At 42.1% G+C, this 26,313-nt stretch overlaps 1 protein-coding gene across 1 annotated transcript in view; it reads left to right on the top strand.

Moving 5' to 3' along the window:
* The first annotated feature begins 8,632 nt into the window (after window positions 1-8,632).
* The window catches only part of MYO1E (myosin IE), a 57,245-nt gene continuing 39,564 nt past the window's right edge, over window positions 8,633-26,313 (top strand). The window contains exons 1-8 of the mRNA XM_086471346.1: window positions 8,633-8,713; window positions 9,207-9,350; window positions 12,897-12,986; window positions 13,911-14,005; window positions 21,513-21,600; window positions 23,205-23,294; window positions 24,255-24,386; window positions 25,791-25,925. Of these exons, the coding sequence (XP_086327472.1) occupies window positions 8,633-8,713; window positions 9,207-9,350; window positions 12,897-12,986; window positions 13,911-14,005; window positions 21,513-21,600; window positions 23,205-23,294; window positions 24,255-24,386; window positions 25,791-25,925 (855 nt within the window). The remainder of the gene's footprint in view (window positions 8,714-9,206; window positions 9,351-12,896; window positions 12,987-13,910; window positions 14,006-21,512; window positions 21,601-23,204; window positions 23,295-24,254; window positions 24,387-25,790; window positions 25,926-26,313) is intronic.

Genomic DNA, 26,313 nt, shown 5'->3' with positions numbered 1-26,313 from the left:
CATTTACTGTCGTTTTACTGCATAAAAATTTCCTTTGGTAATGTTATTTGAATGAAACTAGTTGCTGAAAAGGAAAGATTTTGTGACAAGAGAATAACGTTACAGTTAAAGTTTTATACTACGTTTCAGGAAAGATTCAAAACTAATAGTTTGGCGTCTCTTTGGCGTGCTTCATGATTACTAGCAGTATTGCTATTGAGCATGTTTTTCAGAGGTAAGTCGTGGTTTATTGGGGTGTAACTAAAAATACAAGCTATAAGTATTTTCTGTTGGAGTATATTATCTAACTGCTTGTAATTAAAACCTTGAACTGATTAGGTATTTGTTGTTGGGACCGAGATATTTTCAGTCATTTGAAAGTGCTGGTGACATCATTGGAAATTGATTCGGTGAATGCAGACAGTGGATTTGTTCTAACTGATACTCTTCAGTCACAATGGAGTAGTAACTAAATGGTGTTTAAACAGGAGCAGTTTTATTCTCTGGAAATTCTAGTGATTTCTAGATCTTTAATACTTGGGAAAACGTATTGATTTATTCTTTCATCCTTCAGCGTTGTCTTGTTGGCTTAACAATTTAAATACTAAGTAATTAATGCAGAAATACTGCCATCCACTTCATTTTCTTTTCTGCATAGATAAAAAGAAGCAAAACCTGCAGCTAAAAATAAGATTAAAATAGTTATTTTTCTTCTCTTGATATTTGCTGGTACACCGGAATCCGGTAATCTTTTGTGGCAGGACTGCGTGTCTACAGAAAGGGAAACCGTGACAGAAGGAACAGGTAGCATTGAAGTCCAGTCAGAAACCAGGTCTTCCAGAAGGCATAATGACTATTGGTCCTCTTGTGTAGAAAACAAAGAAAAATTGTATAATTCAGTTTAAGACTACTGAGCTTGCTCCCCCTTCTGCCCCCTGCAGCAGTTTTGTATACATTAATGAACTAACAAAGGGAGACCCTCAGGTGCCCGGAGGAGTGAGTGGCAGCAGTTATCTGCTGCTCCTGCTACTGACTGCACCTTTGTGTGCCAGGGGATTAGATCTGGGGAGATGCTGTAGCCCTCCCCTCATTAAGACCTGGATCTTTGTGGAAAGCAGAGGGGTATGTGGAGAGTTTGGGCTAACCAGCCGTAACACTGCATTGACCAGCTGACTTGGTGAACTCCAGAATCCATGTGCCCTTGGTCTGCTGATGGGAACAGCCGTCCTCGAGTGGTTGTTGTAGAGGGGTGATGGGAGGCTCCAAGAGTGGGCAGACTGCAGAGAGAAGTTTTCCGATACAACCCTCTGTCACAAAGTTGTCAGCCAGGGGTGCTGCTGGGAACAGACTTTGCCCTTAAGCTCTCAGGTTCATGTCTTGGCAGGATCAGTGTGATGAGGAAACAAATACCTTCATTTTAGGAAGAGCGACTTCCAGCTGCTGTTGGTGTGCAGCCCTACAGAGAGGGCAGTGACTGAGCAGAAAGGAATTCACTGGAGTGGCTGTGGCCTGTGAGCATGGTTTGGTGCTAAAGCCTGGGATTCCGGGAAGGGAGCGCTGACATCAGCTAGAACAGGACATGGCTGGGGCGGCGTTATTGTAATATGCCACTGGTTTTACTTTCTCCAAAACCTTCAGCTGGCACCAGTACAGCGTGTACCACACTGATCAAAATGCTGTCTGCTGGCAGTGCACATGTGAGACACTGGTCCATGCCTAGAGCTTCTTCGTCCTGCTGTTCTCGGATTTTCCTCTCTCTGGAAACCAGATGGTAGGCTCCCAGCTGACTGCAGCTTCTTATTTAGTTTCAGGATGATCAAGGAAAAATATTTTCAGTCTGATGCTATAGGAGAGGCTGTTGCATTTTGTCTGAATTTACTGATTGAGTTTTCAAACTACATATTTCAATTAAAGACCATAATATTTTTGTAAACAGGACACACAGAGGAAGACTCAGAATAAATTCATTATAGACAATTTTTTTCTGTTGTTTTAAAAACCAAGCCAAAACAAAACCCCAAACAAACAAAAAACCCAAAGAAACAAAAAGGAAAAAAAAATGTTCTTTTTCCTGGAGGGGTGGAGGAGACTTTGGGGACGTTGCAGCTGTGGAAAATCATGTGGTCTTTGGTCTCTGAGATCCCAGTTGCTGTGTAGCATTTTCAGGGAGGTGGTATGCAAATAATCTCAGAGCATCTCTTTTCCAGGGAGCTATCAGGATATCAGGTATCAAGATATCAGGAGGAGGAACCAGCACCCATCCTTTTTTTGTAATGACGGTGAAGGAGGGAAGAAAAAGTTCACATGCACATATATGCCCCTATATCGTACAGGTGCCAAAATTTTAATACTCTGTGGAACTGTGATAGAAAGTTTGGGTTAAAATGTACAGTCGTACATAGTGAACTTGTTTGTTGCAATTCTTCTCTCGCATTTCCTTAACTGGCATAATACGGATATATGGATGTAAACTGCATATACAGTGTACAGATTAAGAGTTGGCGTGCATGGATCCTGCTCATGGAAATGATTGGAATGGGGGTGTGTGTGTGAATATATACACACTCATGGACTAAATGCTGCAATTGCAAGGTCTGTCCTCAGTCCACCACGGTCACAGGAAATTTTGCTATTCCTGCCACGAGGAACAAGTCAAGCTTAGAACAGCTCTGGAGACTGCTCAGGAAGTCAACTGAGGCAGTTAATGTCTGAGAGCAAGTCAACGATATTAAGCAGTTAACAGTATTGCATTTCCTTGAGAAGATTATTTCTTGGAGCGTTAGGCCACAGCCTCCCAAAAAGGTGTGGGGCAAGCCAACATGAATTTACGGGTCATTAACTGCTTTCTGCTGTCTGCCCGCTGTCTCTGTAAGTTGTGTCAAAAACTTAAGCACATCGGCACGATCTGCTCTTAAGTCCATTCCCATCCTTATTTTGTTCTGTCAAGTAGCTGCTCCTTTTAAAAAGTATTAGTGAAAATCAGTACTGATGCAATGCACGATCCTCACAGTCACCGAAGTAACTTTTATTTTATTTCGGGAATGTTCTGTTCTTTAACTTGCAAGAATGCTGGTGTCTCTCCTGACTCCTGAAAAGGAGCATAACGTGTGTACCCTGTAGGCACGTCACACTCCCATGACCTGCGCTCTGTTACCAGCAGGCGTGTGCTCTGGTTTCCCTCTCATCCCCTCCTGCGCGGGGCTGCGCTGGTGGGGGCTGCGGGGAGGTAGAGCCGTGGCTGCTCCCTGGCTCCAGAGCCCAGGGCAGGAGGTGCTCGTGGGGAGGTGACCCGGGGCCAGGCCTGCTGAGGGGCAAGGGTTTGGGCAAGTGGCGTCTGCTGCAGCCTGTGACCAGCTCTGGAGTCAGTCCTTCTGGTCACGTTGGGCCGAAACCACCCTTGTAGGACAGCAAACATGGAGAACTGATGACTGTTCCCCCCGAAATCTTTTTCTCAGTATTTTGTTTCCCTAGCTGTGTTTTTTGGGGATGTTAACCTGCTAGTAGTTTCCATTCCTTAATATGTTTTCAGTATTTTTTAGTTCTCTGTATAAAATATCTGTCCTGCTGCTGGATGTTCAATATTTCTGCTTTGCTATTTCCTCAAATCTTAAAGCACTGCTTTTTGTCTCCCTTAATATTTTCCTCATGTTAAATTTAAATAATTTGCCTTTTATCTTTGTCCATCTAGCTGTTGCTGCTGTGTTCCTTTAATTTCCTTTCTGCAATAGGGTCGTATCATTGCAGCCAGTATCTCTATTTTTTACTAAAACTTGATATACAAGAGCTATTTTGGAGCACTTTTGTCTACTACAGCTTCTCAGTTTTGATTATCGCAGTCGAGGACCAAAATTCACATTAACTATTTCTGCTATATTCTGTACTGAGAACAGCAGACTCTTTGACGTTATAGAAATATGTGGAAGACTCCTGTAAATGGATTATTATACAAGTTTGCTATTTTGGAGGATGATACAATTGCAAAAAGTTGTGTTTCTTTTTTTCTTTTTCTTGTTAGATGGAAAAACCGGTACAAATTATGCATGTATGAGACTAGTGATATGCCTCCGTTGGGAGAAGCATTGATGTCAGGTGTAGAGTAAATGGTGTGCAGGTTTTTCAGTTTTGTGACATCTTTGGTTAAGGTGATGGCTGCGGATCATTTAGTGTTGTATTCATGATACTGATCTGCATAGGTAAGACACAGGCCTCCAAAACTACGGGGATTTTATGCAACAGTACTCTGTCATAGCTGAAAAGGGAAAGAAAAGGTTGTGCTTGTGATCGTTTGACACCCTTACTCCTTTGTGGAGACTGAGAATCCCTTCCGCACTGATGGAGGATTGATGTTTTCTACCGAAAAAAGCTGTCAGATTCAGGATGGCAATTTTTCCATTTGTGGGGACCAAGGATGGTTATTTATGGTGTGTAGGTTGTTGTAGTTTAGACAGAGTTCTGATGCAGAGAGAGAAACTCTTTTTCTCAGGGGCAGAATATACAGTGTCTTCTGATCCCTTGTTTTTAGTGCTTTATTTTTAGATGTACTATTTTTAAATGGCTTGACATACAAAAATATTTGCCTTTTTTTCCAGTTAAAAGAAAGCCCTGTTGTGACACAGCATGACTCAATCTTTTTATAACCACATCAAATATGTGTTGCTTAGGATAATGTAAAAAGATACAAACAATAATAAAGGCAAAAATAAGAAACCAGCAGTTGCTATTGTAACACAAGGTGGAGGGTAGCAAAAAAATGTTCTGTGTCTCGTCAGTATTTTTCGTTCCAAACAAAACAATAATATGCTTTAGCTGTATCATACCGAATGTAGTACAGACAGTATAGACAGTATTTAGGATATAGAAAGTATTTTACATACCCTCTCTTGGTATTACTGTAGCTGTTGTCTTAATCTGTTAAGGAGTGGGTGTTAAGGGAGATGTACAAAGGGAGAGTAGAATTAATTTTGGAGGTTCTTTAGAGTCTTGCTTGTTTTGATGCTGAAAGTTGTTGAGGTGGAGAGCACAGTGCTGCCTGGTCTCTAGCCAGGTGGTAACTGTACAGTAGGCTCCTAGCTCACAGGGTCATCTTCTGACTCATAAATATTATTCTTGTCAGTGCAAAGCAGATCTGATTTTGAGCCTAAAACAGCAACCAGATGAATAATAACAGCTGACAGCGACGCAGTACACGCCTTTAATCCCAGCTTTGCCAGCCCAGCCTCCATTCCCAGTGCAGCAGCAGGTGCTGGGTTTGGAGTGCGGGTAGAGCCTGAAGGGGCCCTGGCAGCCAGGTTCTTCAACACTTGGGTTTCCATTTCTGTGGCTTTTAGCAGGCTGTTGATGTGTTTTTTGGTTGGTTTTTTTTTTTGTATTTTTCTTAATCTGCCAAGCTCGTCTTTTTTCAGCTGCTTAGGCTGTCGTTAGCGCTGAAACAAAGACTTTCATGTGCTTATTTGTTGTACAGCGAGATCCCATCCTTCCCTGAGAAGACCTAAGAGAAGCCAAGCTGCTGCTTGCTGACGTCCGAACTGCACGGCTAGGCCCAGGGCTGGACCGCCAGCTCTGAGTCTCTCTGTTCACCCAGATCCGGCTGTGCCACAGGGGAGCTCTGCTGGAGGCACTGAGTCCTTGCTGTGGCTGGTACTGGCATCTCCGTGGGCCCTCGTTCTGCTGGCTCTGAGGTTCCTGGTCAGTCCCAGGAGACCTGACCTGTCCTGGAGGGGGTAGAGGCGGAAGCCTGTTGTGCGAAGGGCAACAAAGGGTAATTGGGAGCTGGGTGAATTAGTGAGTCCTCCCTGCAGAGCAGGTTCAGGTGCAGGTGGACACCAGGTAACTAGGTCAGGTGTAAATTGTCTCCAGATCAGAGTACTGCAGTTTTATGTGGATGGTAGAGAGCTCTAGCTCAAATAAAGGTTAAATTCTCAAGAAATATGCAGTAAGAACAAATCATTGGTGTTTGCAAAGTGGGCAGCTGAAAAGTAATTTTTAAGTATATATTTGTGACCTTTCGGAAATAGGCAGCTTGGAGAAAGATGAAGAGTTGCTTTTACAACTACTATGATGTAGAGTTTTTTCAGATGATTAGTGACAGGAAGATTTTTTTTTTAAAAAAAAATTATGTCAAAACTATATAAAAACCAGTTAACTGTTAGCTGGACATGGTTGTAGTACCAGTTGGAAGTGACTGAAGTTGATAAATTCAGGTTAGACTCTATAGTCACCACTCATGCTTGGAAGAGCAAGAACTTGGGGGTAGGTGGTGTCCTACAGAAAGAGAACTTTGTGTTTTGTTGTCCAGACCGAGGAGGCACTAGCGACTGCGTGTGGTCATCCTACTGGTGTGAGGTTCTTGGAGAAGGGCGAGGGAGAGCAAAATGGAACCACAGATGCAGTTAGGCACTACTACAGCTTGGGCTTATTTCTGGATCCTAGGGAGAAGCCTGACAACAATCTGGTGGTGGTTTGCAGCTTCTCTGTACTTGTGTGGAAGGCCACGCTTTAAGGGAAAAAAAGCGGTGCCAAACTGCTGATGGAAACAGCCATTTAAAATGTGATACAGTCTTAGTGTGAACTACTTAGTGCTGCCACTCGCTGCTGGCTTCCACGCTGTTGCTTCCTTGGATACTCAGGCCGCTGCCTTTTGCTGAGCTCTCTGCATCCTTCTCCATTCGAGTGTCGGTGAGCTGTCGTGCTCCGGTTTGATCCCGGCTGCGCGGGACAGCAGTGGGGGAGCGCTGGGGAGAGCCGCTGGCAGGGCACGCCGAGCCTGGCGCTGCCCCTGCTGCGTGCGTGCTGATGCACACTGCTTTTGGGAAAGCACCCTTTGGCCTGGTGGTGTGTGTGGCTTAATCACAGTCAACAACACTCGCTGCCTTTTATAAAGCCTGCTGTTCTGCAAACTGTGTGTGTCCTGTGGCTTCGTGAGCTTTGTCCTCGTATGGAATTTACTGGGTCTGATGCTGTAGCTTCCAATGAGAAGCTCGATTGTTTTCCCACTCTAATTTCTGATGCATTTTCTGTAGCTTATATCTGATACTAAACCACATTCTGTATAGCTTTGTGAAGAATGTGATTCTCTGTATTTATTTTGATACTGTACCTTTTTGTCCATCCTGCCAGTTCCTTTTTCCAAGTGTAATATCACAAATAGCTGATGAGTACACTGAAGGAAATTATGCTTCTCTGTTGGACTTCTGTTTTCTCCAGTAACCAACCTTCAACGGATTTTTTTCAGTCACATGTTTTATAATGATTTCCAAGAATTAATTTGTTCCTTCATTTTCTCAGTGCTTCCAGATCACTGCTTCCATTGTGCAAATACAAAATTGACAAGATTCATGCAAACTAAGCTGGTTTAAGATTATTATTTTATTGAAATTCATGGAAGGTTGTGGATGTTCAAGAAAATTGCTGAAATGTTGTGTTTTCAGGCATATTTGCCTCTGCTGTACTATATATATATATAAACATTCTTTTATTTCAAGTTTGCAACTGTTCTTCAGTGTTGTTAGCAGTGATGGAGCTGCATCACTGGTAGCAATGGCTGGAGTCATAGTAGAAAACACACATAAGGCCACAAGTTCTGTGCTGTCTGCAGTAGTAAAATGGGTCTGGTTTTAGGCCAAGTTAATTTAACTTGAGGTAAAAATACAGTTGGTCCTGGGTTTTTATGTCAGTCGAGATGAGGCTAACCTATAGGCCTGACTCCATTTGCTGGTGTACATTACGCATTGAATCTGTGTCTTCAGTTAGGTTTTGTTGGGTTTTCCCCCTGATGGATGCAGTGAGGTTGGTGGGAAGACATACTCTGAGACTAGTTTAATGAACACTTTAGCCAATCCAACTTAAAATAAGAACCTTGTGCTTCCCTGACTCGACTTGTGGTTCCCGGTCCTGTGCCTGGTGTTGGTACAAGTGCGGACTGTTCACGTGAGGAAACACGGCAGCAGGCGCACTGTTGTGTCAGTACAGTTGCAGAGGTTGTTTGCTAGTGCAGAAGTGTGTACCGACAGAAGTTGCACCTCTGTAAATTGGTAATGTCCTCTTTCAAAATGCCTGAGTGCAGCCAAAGTGGTCAGAGTACCTATATTTTCTTATTTAATCGGTAAAACTATGCATTATTTTATTCTACAAAATACCTTAGAATAATAAATGGCTTGTATTCTGATGATTCTGATTCATCCCATAACCTGAGAGCAGTGTAGCTACATCACATTGTTTGAAACTGTGGTATTAAGAAGTGACAGAAAGACACAGAATTGCAGTTTTCTCGGCCACATCTTCCTTGACAACGTACTAGATAACTTCTCAGTGTAAAATGTGTTAATTCCAGCATCACTAATTTTGGTACTGCGTAAGCAATAATTTAAGTGAAAAAGGCAAGAGGGCAGAACTCCGTTAGCATTCTCTTCCAGGCAGCAGGAAATAGGTTTGGGTTTGGAGAGCAGACTTACAGCTGAATTAATAGCATTGATCTAGACTGGATTTAAGTTTGTTTGTTGGTGTATCCATAGAACCTAACTCTATTCAAATCAGCTGGAAAACTCCCAGGTTTTGGTTTCAAGTGGTACAGCTTGAAATGTCACCCGTTTTCAGTAGGATCCTGAAATAGTAACTCTCTAAGTGTGGGGAGAGGTTGTCTAGGTGTCAGTTAAGTATGGTGACTCACATCAAAAAGGACTGGTTAAGGCAGGTGGCCGACGAGCTGCGGAACGTCACCGAAGACTTGCTGCATCAGGCCCGCGGCTTCCATTTGTGTAGCAGCATCTGTGCAGGTTTCGCTGAAAAGACTGAGGGGTGGAGAATCCACGGCACTCGGTTTGATAATAGTCCCTGTGGTAATTAGCCTCACTTCTAATAGTTGCGCTGTAGGAGTGTAATTTTTGCATCCTTAGCTTCCAATAACTGCATCTCAGTTGGAATCATTGTGGGGTTTTGTCTCTGCAACGTTTAGAAATGTCTCCCATCTGAAATCCCTGCTGTGTGTAGACGTTCACAGAACTCCATGGAATTACCTTCTGATTTTTGAGGGCAGCGCAGTTCTTTAACAGTTGGGAGGCAAGTCCGTTGACATCATTTATGTGTGCTTTTATACAATGCCTGGAGCAAGGAATAGAGTACAATGAAAGAAAAATATTCCGGAAGTTGGAATTTGAATAGATGGGTTTCGGTTTATTAATGCTAATGAGAAATGTAGTAACCTATTTTATGCTTATTGTGCTTTCCTGCAGGGCAGCAAAGGACACTACAGGTACCACTGGCAGAGCCACAATGTCAAGCACAGTGGAGTGGATGATATGGTCCTTCTTTCCAAAATCACGGAGGATTCCATAGTGGAGAACCTAAAGAAACGATACATGGATGATTATATTTTTGTATCCTTTATAAAAGTGTTGTTTTTAGCTGGGCCCTGTGGAATTGCTGAGCCAATGTGAAACTAATTCTATGTATGTATTCTTTTTAAGCAGAGTAGTCAAAGATGTTGAGCGTTTAATGTGACAGTTCACCTGAGATTACACAAAGTGCTTTGTAAACTGAGCTAATTATGGGGGTTGAAATTAAGATCTGAAAAATGATTTTAAGTTACTCTTTTTGATATTTGGAATTGTTCTTTGAAGATAAGCCTGTGGCTCCATGTATTTATACATCCATGTGACCCCTGAAGCTACTGCAGTAATGCTGCTTCTAAGAGCAAGAGTTAATAGGTTTGAGGTGTGTATGTGTGTCTTGATGCCATGGTGTCTTCTATACCTCCCAAATTCTAACACTTGCAAAATAGCATTTCTTGTGTGACATAACCACAGTCAGAGCTTACTCTGGAATTGTTAGTACTGTGGATCATGGGCTGATGGAAACAGGTGAACATATGAATGGACATCTGTAAATCTCCATGGTTTGCACTTAAAAATTTTTTCTGTGATTAATGAAAACATGGAAGATTTAAATACCCGAACATAAGACTAACAAAACCAGATTTCAGCACCAAAGGTTTGCCTTTTTTTTTTTTTTTTTTTTAAATTCCATATGAAAGGAATTCCTTGATATAAGAATAGTCACTGTTTCATTTTTAGCCTTCACAATGTGGTATGAGCTGCAGTAGCGAATCTGGTAAACACTGGTGTCATGGTTTGAGGCTGGGCCGACCACTAACGAATGACAGACACTCTCTGTGAACCCCTCTCCCTTCCCAAAAGGGAAAAGGAAAGAGAACAAGGGAGAGAGACTTTACAGTTTGGAAAAGAAAACTAAAACAGCTTTAATGAAACAATAACAATAAAAGAAAAGATAATAATAAGAATAAGGAAATAATGAAATATATACAATATGTACAAAACCAACACCGAACCCAACTCCCCCCACCCTGATGACGACACCTCCCCCCCACGCTGCAGGGCTGGCACTGGGGCAGTCCCAGGCTGGACTGGGCAGCAGACAGGGATGGGATGCAGGAGCTGGACTCAGGCCCTTGATTCTGGGATGCACGGATCGGGATTGACGGCAGAAGAACAGACAGAGCCCTCCTCAGACGTCGGCCATCGAAGAAGAGAGGAAGAGAGCGAGACCCTGGGGACCCCTCAGCTTTCCACTGACCGTGCCGTCCGTGGGGTGGAACACTCTGTGGGTCAGGTTTGGGTCCCCTGGCCGGTTCGCTCCTCCCTGCAGGGGCGGCCTTTTTCGGGCTGGGGACCGTTTTCCCTCCCGCAGCCCAACACGGGCACAAGACTCAGCAGTGACCTTGGTCGCTCCAAGAACCAGTCCCAGCCGGGGCCTCTCTGCAGCCCATCCCTTGGTGCTGGCTGTGACCATCAGGGACTGGCACTGCTGGAGCAGTCCCTGGCTGGGGACACGTGCTGCTGGTTCAGACAGGGCCGTCAGTTGGAGGAGACTGAACTGAAAAGTTAAAGCACTAAACCAGAATTAGTTCTGGTTTAGCCCAAACCAGGACAACTGGTCAATATGATTATGTACTAGAAGGTGATTCTGTTTCTTCTGCTGCTGTACCCAGGTTTTCATACTTCCTAGTTGTGTCTGGAGAATAGTTTCCTTGAAGAGTTTAACTTTTTTTAGCAGAAAGGGAAGGAAATATAACATCTCCTGGCTATTTCCATATATTCAGATGGTTAAGAGCTAAATAGCAGCTCAATTTAGCAAGGACTGACAGAGGAAAATCGATGTTGCAGTTGTGCTGACATTTCCATCCAGAACTGCAGGGGTTTTTAATACGCATGCACGTGTGGGTTTGTGTCCTCTTTCTATGAAGTGCCACATCATTACTAAATTTGCCTTACAGAAACATGATAAAGATGCAGAATATTTTTCAAATTATAATATTGGGGCAAACTATAGCGCTCTTCCTGTAACACGAGCACTTTTATCCCTGTGGAATGCTGCATCTTCCGTGCAGTACATTGACAAAGTCTTCAGCGCTCTGCGCTGAAGAAATGGTTTTATGTTTTTTTTTTCTTATAAAAATAAGTGAGATTAACGTGGAGATGGCCTTTCTCCTGAAGCAAGAATAAGTATGTTTTCCAAGGGGACTTGTGGTCACGTGAGGGATCAGAGTCTTCTTTTAAAGCATTATAATTCCTTTGTGTAGGGAGAAAAGACTCCTTTTGCAGTTCTGCGAAGGCTTTTCATTCTAAAATGGAGACCATCTGTTGAATCTGTGAGTTGTTTGTATGTCCACCCATGAATGAACATTTCTCTGTGCTATGTTGTATAGAGATGACCGAATCGTCCCAGAAAATGCTGGTATTGTTTACCAACAGAAAACTGTCACTTCGGATGTTTATACTGACACAATGAACGCTTGGTGTATTATATTCGAGACCCAGATGTTGTCACTCTTCTTTGAATTAAATTAAAAAATGTATGAAGAAAGCATTGCAAATTAACAATGCAGAAATTATGTTCACTGAGTTATGCTGCTTCTTTAACAGGTTACGATTTTGTTCTGTGGCACTACAGTAATAGATTCTTATATAGGATAATCAGGGTAAATTTGTTAATTTTTCTACTTTTGCATGGAAAGCTTAGATAGTAATTTTGCCTACGAACAATTCCAGATTGTTAAATGAAACCCGCAGTACAACACTTTGGACTCACTGACATGGGTACACCGCGAACTCCCAGCTCAGTGAACCAGCCAGTCCTGCCTGTAAAGTCCTGTCGGTTGCTCGGTGTGTGTATGCTGCAAATCTAATTCTGAAGGTTTCTGAAGTACTTTGTAAATTTAGGTACGCGTGCCCCTGAATGCAGAACGGTGAAGTACTAACATTCGAAATGTTGCAAAAACGCTTTCTGGGACTAATAATAGCTTGAAAATGAGTGTCATCGTATCGGTCAGCCTGCGGGATAAGACTCCTAGAGGCTGTTAATGGTTCCACTCGTAAAATGACCCAACGTACCGAATTACCTAATTCCCTTAGCTCCCCACTAGTACGTGTAGCTGAGTAATTGTCCAGTTTAGCTGTTTCCATCTGGCTGTGCATGCTCAGCACTATCTCTGTGAGATCAGACTGTGTGACTATGATATCCTGCAGAGGTCAAAACAAGCTTTTTTAATACTGACAGTACGACCTCCTCAGTTACAGAGGAGGAAAACAGTTTCAATATGCTGTTTCCTTTCTGTATTTTTATTCAAGGTGTGTTGTGTTTGGGTCTCTAATACATGTTTCTATACTTAGCTTGTCCTAAAATAAATATTTTGATAATACGAAAGCATCCCATTGAATGATATGTTTATATTCTTGTAAGCCTGCTAATTTCATTCTTACTAAGAATTGGTGTAACCTGTGGGGTTTTTACTATTATTTGAAGCGTGCTGTATTATGTAATAGATGGAAAAGTTATTTGGCAGTCACTAGTGGTAAGATAATACTTTATGAAGCTGTAGTTACCTTAACATCTTTTGAATACAGACATATATTGGCTCTGTATTAATCTCTGTGAATCCATTCAAGCAGATGCCATATTTTGGGGAGAAGGAAATTGAGATGTACCAAGGAGCAGTAAGTAAAGCAGCCTAAAATGTACTGCAGTGTTCACGGGCATGTAAATATTCTTCTACACTGTTAAATTCTTGGAAGTATTTGTTTCTGGGTTTTGGTAGCATTGTATTAGCCTGGGAGAACTTGGCTGATATCCATTACCGTATATTGAGTCTTCAGTTGAATTAATCCCCTGGAACATAGGATTAGTGTTTCAAGAAAATACTGGTATTGATTAACTAATCCATATCAGGTTTCTCTCCTTGACGTGTCCCTCCTCCTGCAAAGGCAGTTTTTAAGCTATTGCGTGCTTCAAGTGTGGTGCACAATACAAAATGGCTGTCAGCGGGTTTGGAGGCTATGGCTTTAGAACTCTCAAAGTGAACAAGAACAATAAAAACATTGAGATGCCAAAATTAGATGCCGCTTTTGGAAATACACCTCGAAGAGTGAGTCAGCACGAGGATGTTAGGGGCTTAAAACTTGGTTTCCTGCCCGGCTCCAGTTAGGCATGCCCATGGATTAGGGAGGCCATTCGGTTTGAAGGGGCTCGGTGGATGAAAATGAGACGAGCAGCACCAGGCTCTGTGTGGCGGTTTAGGTGGTTTATTGTTAGCGTATGACCACTGGTGGAACAGGCCTAAATTACGTGAGTTTCTCTTGGACAAGTCCTATATTTCAAGCACAGACCATTTTTAGAACAGGGTGTTTACGATAGTTCAGGAGAAAATTGCGGATGAGAGAAAGATCAGTAACAGAACCCAGAAACTTTGGTTTGTTTTTATTAAATGAACAAAAAAATCCTGCGGAAAAATCAGTATAAAGTGGGATTCAGAATTGTTTTTCCAGGAAAAGGAGTTCTTCTAATTTAAATAAAAATCTGTGTTGCTCTTTCTGCGTTATTTAATGCTGTGTTGAAAAATCATTCTCTGTTTCCCCTCCTAGGCGCAGTATGAAAACCCACCGCACATTTACGCTCTTGCAGACAGCATGTACAGAAACATGATTATTGACAGAGAAAATCAGTGTGTCATTATTAGGTAAGAAAAAGATCTGTGAAAACATATTTTATCATCATCTTTTGTTGTTCTAACTTCAAGAAGCAGAAAAGTTTATTTTTTATTATATCAATAGTTATCATCTATGTCCATGACCACTGAACATTTTGGGGTTTTCTAGGATAGATAAGTACTTTCTGACCCTTCATTTTGTTTTCCACTGAAATCCTGATGACATCTTAACCACAAGAAATCTTTATCACATAGCCAGCTTCACACCCAGTACCAAAACTGCAATAACTTGAATTACTGCATCAGAGAGATGGATTAACAACTATAGCAGCCACAGGTACTGTTAAATCCAGCTCTCACACTGACTATGTTTACCATACTCTGGTTTTAGTACTATGTCTTTTCTTTTCCCTGTTAAAAATAAATGTATTTTTGTTCCTTTTGGAATTCTGCTTGCATTCAGTCAGAGACAAAAGGAGAGAGGTACTGGAAAATTCAGTTTTTTTCTTCACTGTTACTCTATTTTAATTATTAGGCTGAGGGAATTCACTGTAGAATTATTACTGAACTTTTTTAATGACAGGCATTACTTAAGTCACAGTCAAAGTGAGTTTTGGGTCCAAGGGCACGCTTTGTTCCCATCTGTGGGTTTAGAGATGGTGTGTGATAAAAGAAGGTGTGCAGAGAGCAAGAACTGCAGGGTATTGGAGCTGGTACACGGTACCTCTTCTGCCTTCCCTTCTTAAACAGAAAACTTCAGAGGTTCACTGTAGTGCACCTGGAACTGCACTTCACCTGTGGCAGTGCTCTCCAAAGTGTGGTGCGTGCATCCCAGGGGCTATGCAGTGAAAGCCAGTGGGGTGCGGAAAGAAAATACGAGACCTTCCGTAGTAGATGTATGTAAGTTATAAATAGATAAATTATATACATGTATTGGGAGCGTGTGAATGATGGTGTGAGCGATCAAAAGCATTTGGAGATCCCTGGCCTATGAGACTTTCCCAAGAACTAGGGAAAGGAAAGAGGAGAAAAAGAATAATTCGAAGGGAAACTGTCATTACTTTATTAATGATAGCTTTTCTTAAGCTTTCTGTCATCTCTCTGTGGAAGACGCTGAGAGGCAGCACTAGGAATTGAACTGCAGTTGAATTTAACAAAAGAGAGGTTTCAAGATGGAATGTTTTCTTTGTCCAGGGGGCCCTCTCTGGTCTCCTCCCCAGGGTGGCGGTGTGCCCTGCAGTGTCGCAGTCCCAGCAGGCGGAATGTCAGTGGTGGTCACCTACCTTGTAGCGGCGTGCGCTCCGTCCCTTGGGGGGAGCCTGCCAGGCACGGGTGGGTAGTCGCTGGGGTTTGAGCTTCAACGCCCTTGTGCCAGCCGCTTGCTGATGTAGTGTTGTTGCAGGAGTACTGTAAAGAGCTGGGCTTAGTGTGTGGGTCCGACGTGGGGAGGTGCTCCATGTGCAAGCATTCCTGTGCCCTACTGGATGATCCAGTGAGAAAATAGATTTCATATTAATATATCTCACTGATGAGCTGTTATGAAAGCTTGTGAGGAATCAGTGTTGGAAAGTTATATTCACTCTTTCATTTCTTTGAATTTATGCCGGGGATCGTGCACACGTGAATCCCTCTGAGTATCAGCCAAGTGTTTGTAGGTGTGTGGAAACCAGAGATCTTACACGCAGGAAAGTTGACCCGGCGTTCAGTTTGCCGCACCGAGCTGTGCTCCCGTCAAGGCCTCCTGCTCCCGGGCCCCTGGCTGCAGCGTGGTGCCATACGGAACGAAACGCCCAGAGCTCTTGTTCTGCCCCTCATGTACCTGAGCTGGGCTCTGAGCACAGTCTTCCTGTTTGGAAAACTGGCGCCTGTTGCCACGCTGGAGTTGTTAGCCCTATTTAAGTCGAATTCAGACCTGTTCGGAATGGGTAAAATTGGGATTTATTTTGCTTTTTGAACAAAGTGACATCCTGGAGCCTGGGATGTTTTACATGAAGCCAAATTTACAGTGAAAACCTTTAAACTGCAGTGAACTGGGATTAAAAAAACCTATTTTCTGATCCATTGATAATGCCTCAAAATGCAACGGCTGCAGAGGGTCACATTTTCAGAGAGCCGAGATGCAGGTCTGAGATACAGGCTTTCACGTTTAAATGCACGTCAGAATTCTTGTGCTTGAATGCTGGATGATGCGCTCTTTGAAGCGTCCGCATTTTGTACGTGCAGCGTGAACTGTGTCTCAGTGTGTGCACAGCCTATTAAAAATCTGCTGGGATTAATTGAAATCTGCTGCAAAACTGAAACAAGAAAAAACCTGTTTGCCAGGGACGTTACAGAGAGTTCCTCTTCCTTCCTGCACGTTTAGTTTTTACGATGATGATGATTACGAAAACTGTAAAAACAGCGGACTAAACTTACAGGTAGTTTTCACGATGGTATTTGATTTTTTGGGATACTTAGAAGCTATTTTTCTGAAGTCGAGTAACTCAGTCATTCGCAAAATTGATTTTGTTTAGTTTACATTTCATTTAAACTGTTTAGATACATCCTGTATTTTCTGATTGTAATGTCATTGCTATTTCTGACTGGAGCTGGCTTGAGAATGAAGTTTCTTGAAGTTTGGAATTTGTATGCTTACATTTTATTTCACAGACCAGAAGGCATGGGAATTGCTCACAGACTGGAAGCTCCCAAGATGGTGCAGCTTTTGGGTGAAATGAATGTTCTAGCTAGCTTCATGTCTACTACCACACCATCAGTTTCACTTAATAGCTGCCAAGGACTTTACCATTTCTGCCCCTAAACTGGTGATTCTCAAAAAGTTGAGATCTAGTTTTGTCTGTCTTCAATTCCACAGAAGTCTGCTGAACCTAAGCAGTTTCAAATGAACCTTTGTGTTTCAGATAACCATAGTTTTTGCCATAAAAGTTTGTCCTGTGGAAAACAAGTGGTGATAACAATATGGTTATGCTAAGGTGCCTGTTTGCTTCTCTGCTTCTCAACTAGTCTGAATTTGGAGTGACTTCACTGAAAATCCCTGGTGGAATAGAAGGAACAGAGCAAGCTAGTACAGAAACAAACTCAGGTTTTTCCTTCTTTCCCCCACTCAAGATAGCAGGTTTCCCCGCTAAAGAAAGGTTTGCAAAGACAGAAGGTAAGAAGCGGTTCTGTGAGATGAAGTGTAGGCTGGACTGGTTCAGAGTTAGGTCAAAGATGCTACATGGGGCCTGTGGTGCCCATGGACTCTCGGGAATGGGAGACACAAGGATGACGGGGAGGGGGTTGGTGCACACCTGTGTCTTCCTGCGGCATGTGGTTTGGGCACCTGTGGCATCTGCCTCCAGACCTGGGAGGGGACATGATTCCTAGAGCCTAGACATCGATTTCCAGGCAGGTGAAGGAAGGGCCCTGCAGTGTCCTGCTGTAGTTGGGACCCTGTGTGTGTGTGTGTGAGGGTCACGCACCCTTTTGATGGCACATTTAACTCCAGAATGTCAACTAACGCATTTGGACACTGGTAGAAAAAAATCTCACCCTCTTCAAAAAGTCAGTGAAAGAACTAAGAAAGCAGATCCAAAAGAAAATACAGTTTTCTGAAAGGCTGAATAGACGGCTACCAAAAATAATCTTGTTACGTGATAATACTAAATCTGAAAAGGAACACTGTTACCAAACAGCCTTTACAGGGCCAGGGCAGCCTGTTTCCTTCGGGGAGCAGTTGCAGCACGTGTGCGTTCAGAGGATTCCGTGTGTGCACGGATTCATTGTCACTGAGGACCCGTGAGCGAGTCCGAATGGCTGTTAGCGGGGCGAACAAGGAGGCTGCTCCTGGGCTGCGTGGGGCTGGGCTGCACCCAGGTGCAGAGCCTGTGCTTCGGTGGGAGGAGGGAGCAGCCCCCGCAGTCGCCTTCCAAAGAAGTTTACTCGCCTGAGCAGCGCAGTTACGCTGGAGTTGGGTTTCTCGTTAAGTTTATGTTTTACTGAGGCACGATATTTAATTTAAGCGTCTCTTGAACCGAGCTCACAGAAGTACTACAGCAGCCTGTTCCTATTTCTGCCTCACTTGCAATGGCGGCGCTTCCAAACTGTCAACAAGGAGTTGCCCATTCAGGACTTTAATTATGAAGGATTGTCTGTTGTGGCTTTTCATTCCTTCTGGACTATCATTGTCCTTTAATTAAGAGAGTGGAGGTTATGATTAGTATTTTTCTATTATGTAGCAATAAATGTGTCTCTTCAGAGAGTTCTTAAGGTTTTACCTTTCTATAAAATTGAGGACTTTATTTTCACTTTCTTTCTGTGATCTCTGCCAGGAGATGTTGCAGTTATTTTAAAGCAGTTTTTCAGTCCTCCTTGTTTGTAATTTTAGTTAATATTTGACATCCCTGTGGCAATGGTTGAGTACAGTAAAGCTGTGTATGATGCCTGCATACGTGGAAAGACAATATGAATGTATGTTAATAGAAAGATCATTTACCGCCCTGGCTGGTTTTAGTGAACAGCTCACGTCTGTCCTGAGTCTATTTGGTTCCAATTTGATAGAAGATTTCTAGTCAGCTTCTGTATCTCAACTTTGCAGGAGACTTGAATGACCGATCATTGTAGAATGTCTGTACAGAATCTAACTGGAAATGTGGTTGAATGTTAATGAGGAAGTGGTAGAAGCGTAGGTCTAACGCAGTAAGAGAAGTTAGGTAAAAGCTCTGATTTAGAAGGGGAAGACATTTCATTGAAGTTATGCTGCTGAGGTTTCTCTGAACATAGAGAAAGTAAATTTTCTATGGAAACAAACTAAAAAGCTTATCTGAACACACCAGAGTACTTTACATATGCAGTGTTCTTTACTGGTAGATCCAGGAGTTCTTCATAAAGATTTGTTATTAAAATTTCTACATTGTCCTGGCGATGTAGGTAAGTATTACTTGTATGGTTCTACAGCCAGGGTTATGGTATTAAATGTCACTCAGAAAATTAACTTTGGAGAGAAGTATGAGACTGTGTATCCAGATCTTGCTTATCTAACCCTAACCACTGATTGTATTTCCTCTGGGAAGGAAGGAAAGAGCAAAAGATTTTCCCTCTGCATTTGTAGCTTTATTCTGATTTCAGCTAAGTGTTAATTGACTTTGCTGAACAAAATGTCACTTTTCTGAAGTAGCAAATAGTGCTATAAGAAACAATATGTCTTTCAAAGCATTAGTTTTTTTGAAAGTGATTGAGACTATGTAATTTTTTATTTTTAGTAAGAAAAGTCTCTGAGACAATGCAATGCCACAGTCCACATACTTTAAGCCATTGTAATAATTTTTTCAGCCTTGAAAAACCTCCATACTTGAGACTACCAACCTAGAAAATGATTCTTGGATCTTCTTGAAATAGTTTTAATAGCAGCAGAGCAGGAAGGTATATGTGAAAAAGCTTCAGTATGAGAATCATTTGGCAGGAATGCCGCTGTTTCCCTGTTACAACTGACTACCTGAGCTCTACTGGGGGCCAGATACCATCCCATCAGATAAAGTTACTTTGGTTCATAAATAATGCGTCATCCTGTTTTATTCTAGTTTAATTGGAGCAATTTAGCAGTCTGTGGTCAATAAAAGCATAAACCTGAAAAAAATCGCATGCATGCATAAATCAAAAGCAAACTCTGAAAGGCAGCCTTTCGGCCAGATGGATTTAGTGTAGAGGACCACTTATGTTGAAATAGAGACTAACGATAAAATGCAGCTGTATTCCTCCAGGTTAATATCCATGGCAGACACGATGGAATGAGAAATACAAGGCACACTTATTTTGAACAAAGAGGAGAAGGATAATTTATGCATCAAGGAAAACCTTACAGAAGTGTGTTACTTTTTTCACTGTGTGATAAATAATACTCGATCAGCTTTATTCAGTGTTTGGCCCTGGATCTGCCTCTGTATTGGACTGAAAACTGCGTGTATAAACTGAAGAGTATGATTTGGTTGAGAGTGATTTGTCTGTCTTGTTTTACAACAGGATGAGCAAATCTACTGCGAGCAAATTTTGAAGAAATGCTATTTTAATGATTGAACTATTGCTGATCTGAACTTGTAAATACAGTTTGCCACCCAGCAACTTCTGTCCCTGTGAATGCAGCAGAAGCCAATAATACAGGCTATTTTCTTGACGTGTAGGAAAAGGTGCCTTGGCATCATAGAAACCGTGGTCCGCACTTCGCCGATGAGATGATCAAGAAGTATTTTTTTACCTTTTCAGGTTTCCTGTCTGCTCTATAAAACTGCAGTCAGGAAAAGAGAAAAGCATGAAAACCTTTCTGGGGTGGAGGAAAAAAAAAAAGCCTTTGAGTATTTTTGTGCTGTTTGGAAGCTTTAAAGGTGTAAAATGATATTTGCATCTTGGCAGTTTAGGGAGCTTTTTCAGAATTAAACCTTTGGAAATGTCTCCATTACCCATGCTGATAAGAAGCTGTGAGTTGACGTTCTCAGCCAGTCCCCTTCCTGTGCAGGACATGCTGATGTTTCTCTGGCAAGCGTCTCTCAGATTTGTGCAGCAAAAGATGTACATTTGATCCATATCCAGGCACAAGTAGGCGCAGGATAGAAGAGTCAACAACATCCACTGCAATTATTCAGGAGCTTAAAGATAGCACAGATCTTCAGACAAGGAAAAATATATTTCAAATACCTTTATGAAATGGATCCAACATCCGTGTGTTGGGTTTCTTTTTATTGGTATAGTTGTCCAGGTCAGGGTAAATTCATTAAGGTCAAAGCTGACTTGCACCAAGGTTTATGTAAGTCTGAAGGAATTCTGTTGAAATGAAGTTTACTTTAAGGTATGAAATAAAGCATGAGATTGGGTTGTCTGGCATGCCAATCTTCTTTCCTTCTTGAGAAGCTCACTAATCGTGAGAAGGCAAATCTACTGTTCTACACATTATTCACCACTGAAGTAAAATGTTATAACGGAAGGAAGGAATTGTGAAAACCAGCATGGAAGATTTAAGATTTCTTGTGCCCTGTGTCAAGAGGCATAGGAACAGGAAGGTAGTTCTTCCGTCATTCAGGATGTGATTAATAATGTATCATTATTTCATTCAGGAACACCTAAAACAAAAGACTCCTGAAATTAAGTAGGTGTCTGGCATGGCATTCAGAGCTTGCATTTTTGAACGAGTTTTTGTGTTAAGAGCTGAAATCCCACTAAATTCAGGTGGTAATTGAGTTCTTAACACACTTGTTCTCTTTTGAGCATCTTGTTTTAAATATATTTATTTCTCAACTTACATAGTTTTCTGACTTTGACGTCCTGTAGAGAGTCTGGTGTCCATGCAAGATGATGTACTCAAAATTACTTATTCACAAACACATCTGAGGACTATGCTACAATACTATATCAGAGTCTATATATTACCAGCTTGCCCGACGTAAATATGGCGCATATTTACTATTATTCATTGTTAAGATACCTAGTCTTGGTCAAACAAGATAAATCTCAAATTACTCCGTTCTAGAATTATTTAAAAACTAACTCTGGTGTGTTCCTTTTTTTGTAGTGGGGAAAGCGGTGCTGGGAAGACTGTGGCTGCTAAATACATCATGAGTTACATCTCCAAAATTTCCGGAGGTGGCCCTAAAGTACAGGTGAGTTGATACAGGGTAATACTGGAGCGTAAGGATAGTCCAGGGATTTACTTCAGAGGCAGACTGGCAAAGATAGGTCTGGGCAGACACCAGCAGCCAAGGCAGACTCTGCTGAAGACGCTTGTAGGCTTGCTGCTGGAGATAAGTGCAGTCCCTCTGCAGCAGAGACAGCCCAAGGGGACCGTGAAGTGCTTGCTTGCAGGTTGCTGGGCTGCCTGTGCGATGGGAGCCGTCTGAGGGAAATCCCCAGGCCAAGAGTAATTTCTGCTCCACGTTCTGTAGCTCTCCCGCTGCATTATGGCTACGAGCATTCTTTTTTATTATTGTCCTTAGCCAGATTAAGAGCAACAACCAGTCTCCTTTTAGTAGGCGTGTGGTTTTTTCCTCCTGTGTTGGCATGCTATGGAAAACTGAACTGGCTTTTTGGGGTTTTATTGCTTCCATTAAATCTCTGACGTGTATGCGTGCGTCAGAGAGCCAACGGCAGGAACATCATCTTGTTTTCTGAGGTTGTCTAGTCAGAATCAGAGTATCTGAAAGCTAGCTGAAACAACAAATAATTGCTTTTGTTAATAACTATATTATTGATGTCTGCTCTATCTATCAAAACCTATTAACTAGAGCTAATGGAGTGAATTAGCTGTAAAACTTTCCTTAATGACATTACAGTGTCATTCATTGACAGGCAGTGGTAGATAGGTAGTAGCTGCTTTTACTAGTCCACTCTTTTTGAGTGCTTACTGTTACTTTTTGCTTTATTGCATTCTCTGATGTTGAGGATGTTCTTTCTGCTTAGTTTTGCACAGCAGTGATACTGGGAGCGTTGCAGAGAATAATTCAGTAACCAAGACAATGATCCAGAGAAAGTAGGCATTGTTATTTTTGGAATAAATACACCCATACTTTATAAGTAAATATTTTGTTTTATTAAAAAGATGCCAGCTTTTTGTACAAAATTTAAAATTATTCTTAGTGATTTCAGAGTAACAGTTGACAAAGTTGGTAAGTTGCCTTGAGTATTTATTTTGAAATAAAATTCAGTCTTCTGATCACAGCCCAGCATGTGTTGGGTTTGTTCCAAAGTGAACACCTTGTCCATGCTTCCAGCTCCTAGGATCAGATAAGAGACAACAGTAACACACTTTATAGCTCTCCAAGACGGCTCGGTAGCAGCGGCGTCGGTCCCAAAGCAGGTTGCTGAAGCACTTGCAGATTGCTGAATTTCATGCTGCTCTGACTTCACCGGTTGTGGTTCCAGACCCCCCAAAAGATTTAAATGCTAGTGTGTAAGAAGGAAATTGTTCAAAATCAAGAGGATGGAAAAAACCAGATCAATTTATTGGCTGTGTTGCTTGGCAAAACAGTGAACACAAGGAGCCGTTTTTAGCCTCAGGCAGTTTGTTCAGTTTTGTAGGGTTTTCTTTAAAAAAATAAGAACTAGAAGCTCTGGAAAAAAAAGACTGTTAGGTTCTATTCCTTATCTGATCAAGAGGATTTCTTACAGATGCCAGCTTTCTTGCTTTTTTAATATATAATTTAGATGTCATGGTTTTCTAGAAAATGTCTATTTCTAAATCTATTTCTTTTGTTTCCTAAAATTGTAGCATGTTAAAGATATTATTCTACAGTCCAACCCTTTACTGGAGGCCTTTGGGAATGCAAAAACTGTACGGAACAACAACTCTAGCAGATTTGTAAGTCCCTCTACCTTAGAGATTACTTTATCCTTCCAACTTACAGCATTCAGGAGTATAATATAAACTGACTACAAATCAGGTAAATCTGAATAAAACATAAAATGTGCTTTAAAACACAAAGGATATGTTGAGAGGCCTCTCTTTCATTCTGCGTAGGTTGTGCATTTGTTTCTCTTACAGTATGTGCTGGTCACAATTTATTTATAAAATGTTCAGTCTGCAAGCAGATGACTTCCCAACAACAAACCGGCCAGTTTCCAGATCAGTAAAACAATGTGCAGTAATAGGTGTTTAAGAAAAGAAATTGATCACTTTTTTAAAAAATAGACAAAACCATCCGTAGAGTTGTTCCATGGGAAATGCCTTTACTAATGCATACAGCAAGTAGGCAGGAACTGGTTTCAGTCTGTCATTGAAAAACCCTCACGATTCTATTGTGAAATGACTGTTTGCTGGATAACGTGCTGCAGGTTCAGTTTTTAAGAGTTATACATAGGCTTTATGAATCTGTGATTTCTTCCTCGACCAGTGTGAGTGTTAATGCAATTCATGTCTCCCTGAAAGCAAAAAGTAATGGCTTTACCTTGCCTCCAAGCAGAACGCTGTCTTTGCCGTTGGTCATAAATCTGTTCAATGTACTTCCCCTATAGGTGAGCCTTATGGTTCCCTTTACACTGGGCAAGAGTCTCAGCAGGGAAAGGAAGCCACCGAGTTCCTCTCTACATTTGCATTAACACATGATGTATTACCCCGAGTCTAGTGCTGTGTAAATGCAGGAAGAAAGAAAGAAAGAGATGTGATAGTTCAAGAATCTAAGCTTAAGTTGTACCTTGAGGCATCTGTGTCACTGCACCCATAAAGACTAAATATCCTGGTAACCTTCCTTGAGATACAGTAGCAGTGCATGATTTTGTTTGTATTTACTGGTCATTCAACAGTTTTGGTTGTTTATTGCAGGGGAAATATTTTGAAATCCAGTTTAGCCCGGGTGGAGAACCAGATGGAGGGAAAATCTCCAACTTCCTACTGGAGAAATCTCGCGTTGTAATGAGGAATCCTGGAGAGAGGAGTTTTCACATTTTTTACCAGGTCAGAAGCGTATAGGTCCTTTCCAAGTTAGTTAAAATAACTAGGACGAGGTTTTCCTTTTGGTTGAAAAGCCATTCTCAACACAGTGAGATTACTGAAGGCACCCTCAGGAAGGTGATCTGGGTATCACTGGGAAGCTTGGTAGCATGTTACGACATCATCTAACAGACCTACTTAGCTGCCTTTCAGCTCCAGAACAAAGGTACTTCGATATTTCAAAGACATTGCTCGGAAATTGGTTGTGAACTCCCATATGGAAAAGTCCAGTAGAATATAATAGAAAAAGAGAACTTCCCAACAGATTTCTGTTTAAATATATAATTGTACCTTCTGCTCTGGAATTCCATAGCACAGCTGTGAAAGAGAGATTGGATCCTCAGTTCTAGGATGTGTCTATTTGTTGAATCCTCCAAGGGTCTCTGCTTTTTTTGGGTTTCAAAAGGCTTCTCTGACCTTCCCTGGTCCTTGGCATGCGAGTTCCTTGGCTGCTGAAGGGCCGTTGGTCGAGCTCTACGAAACTCGAGTCAAGGCAGCGCGTTGTAAGCGACTGTGAGCAGCTTCACGTCAAGCTGCAGTGCCATTGCCAGGATGGAAAGCCGAGTTGGAGCTGCAGTTGCTCCAGGAGCAGTGCGTTCTCCTCTTCCGAGGTACATGAACAATCTGCACTGCCCTGATTTTCCTCTGTGGCTTGGAGAGGCTTTTTGACACAGGAGTTCAAAGGCTATGGGGTTTTGACTCTGCTCTTGGGAGGTTAGTTTGTTCATTCCTGCCTGCTGCAGCCGTGTCTGTGCTCAGCTGTGCAGGCTTTACCTAGGACCGAGGAGCCTCTCCTCTGGCGTCATGGAGTACAGCAACCTTTTTTAACTGCTCTGTTACTTGTTCTTGGCCTAAATGATGCAAAGAGGTGTGACTGGAGTCCTGCTTCAAATCAACACAGCACTGGAGCAGTTCAACACTTGCTTAACGTATGCCAGAACGGGCATAACGGACCTTGGCCTCGCCGTGGGAGTCACAGATAGCGCTAGGTCAGTTAGTATGTTCTGTCAGCTCTGCCTGCCCGTCAGCAGGTAAGGGAAGCAGGTTGTTCCTGAGGATTTAGGTAATACATTGCAGATTGGAAACACGTTTGGCCTTCTCTTTGTGAGGTAAAGATAATGAAAGGCATTCAGGCCAGTCAGTTCTTGCTTTTTATTAGATGTGGAAGTTAGAACTAAACCATTCGTGGGAATGGGAATGAGAATCTTTGTGTTAAACAGTTAAGAAAGCAGAGGAAGGATGCGTTCCTGGCGCAGCGCTAGCCATATCTCCCCCAGTAATTTCAAGCTCAGTCACCTGTTTCCGACCTGCCTCACCTCTCCTGAAGATTGCTGTATGATACCTAATTTGGAGATTTTTAATCTGCAGCTAATTGAAGGGGCCTCCTCGGAACAAAAAAGCAGTCTTGGCATTACCAGTATGGACTACTATTACTATCTGAGTCTCTCTGGATCCTACAAAGTTGATGACATCAATGACAAATCGGATTTCCAGGAAACACTGGTGAGTTTTTTACTCTAGGATTTGCGTAGTGGTGGATGTGTGTTCATTTCTCTGTCCATTTGTAGCAAAGACTTTGATGTATTAGTGTGGGAATGTGAACTTAATGTAGATAGAACTGGTTTTCATTATATTTTTACCCCAAGGAGGAGGTATGTTACCCTGAAGAAGTCCTATGTTGCAGCCTAACAATCCTGAGAAGATAGGTACTCGTTATGGAAAGGCATTTTGTTTTCCGTTTGTCCTTTTTCAGAAGGGTGCAAATTTAATGAAATTTAATTGAGTGCATATAATCTGCAGTATGAAAAATGTGAAAATGCAAACAGAGTAAGGAGCTTCTGATAGAAGAAAAGACGAGTGCCCTGTTTTAGCTGAGTTCTTAGGGGTCACT

The sequence above is a fragment of the Leptosomus discolor genome, chromosome 11 (genome assembly GCF_034619465.1).
Source record: "Leptosomus discolor isolate bLepDis1 chromosome 11, bLepDis1.hap2, whole genome shotgun sequence".
NCBI classification, from domain to species: Eukaryota; Metazoa; Chordata; class Aves; order Leptosomiformes; family Leptosomidae; genus Leptosomus; species Leptosomus discolor.
This window is presented reverse-complemented; position numbering and strand designations above follow the sequence as displayed.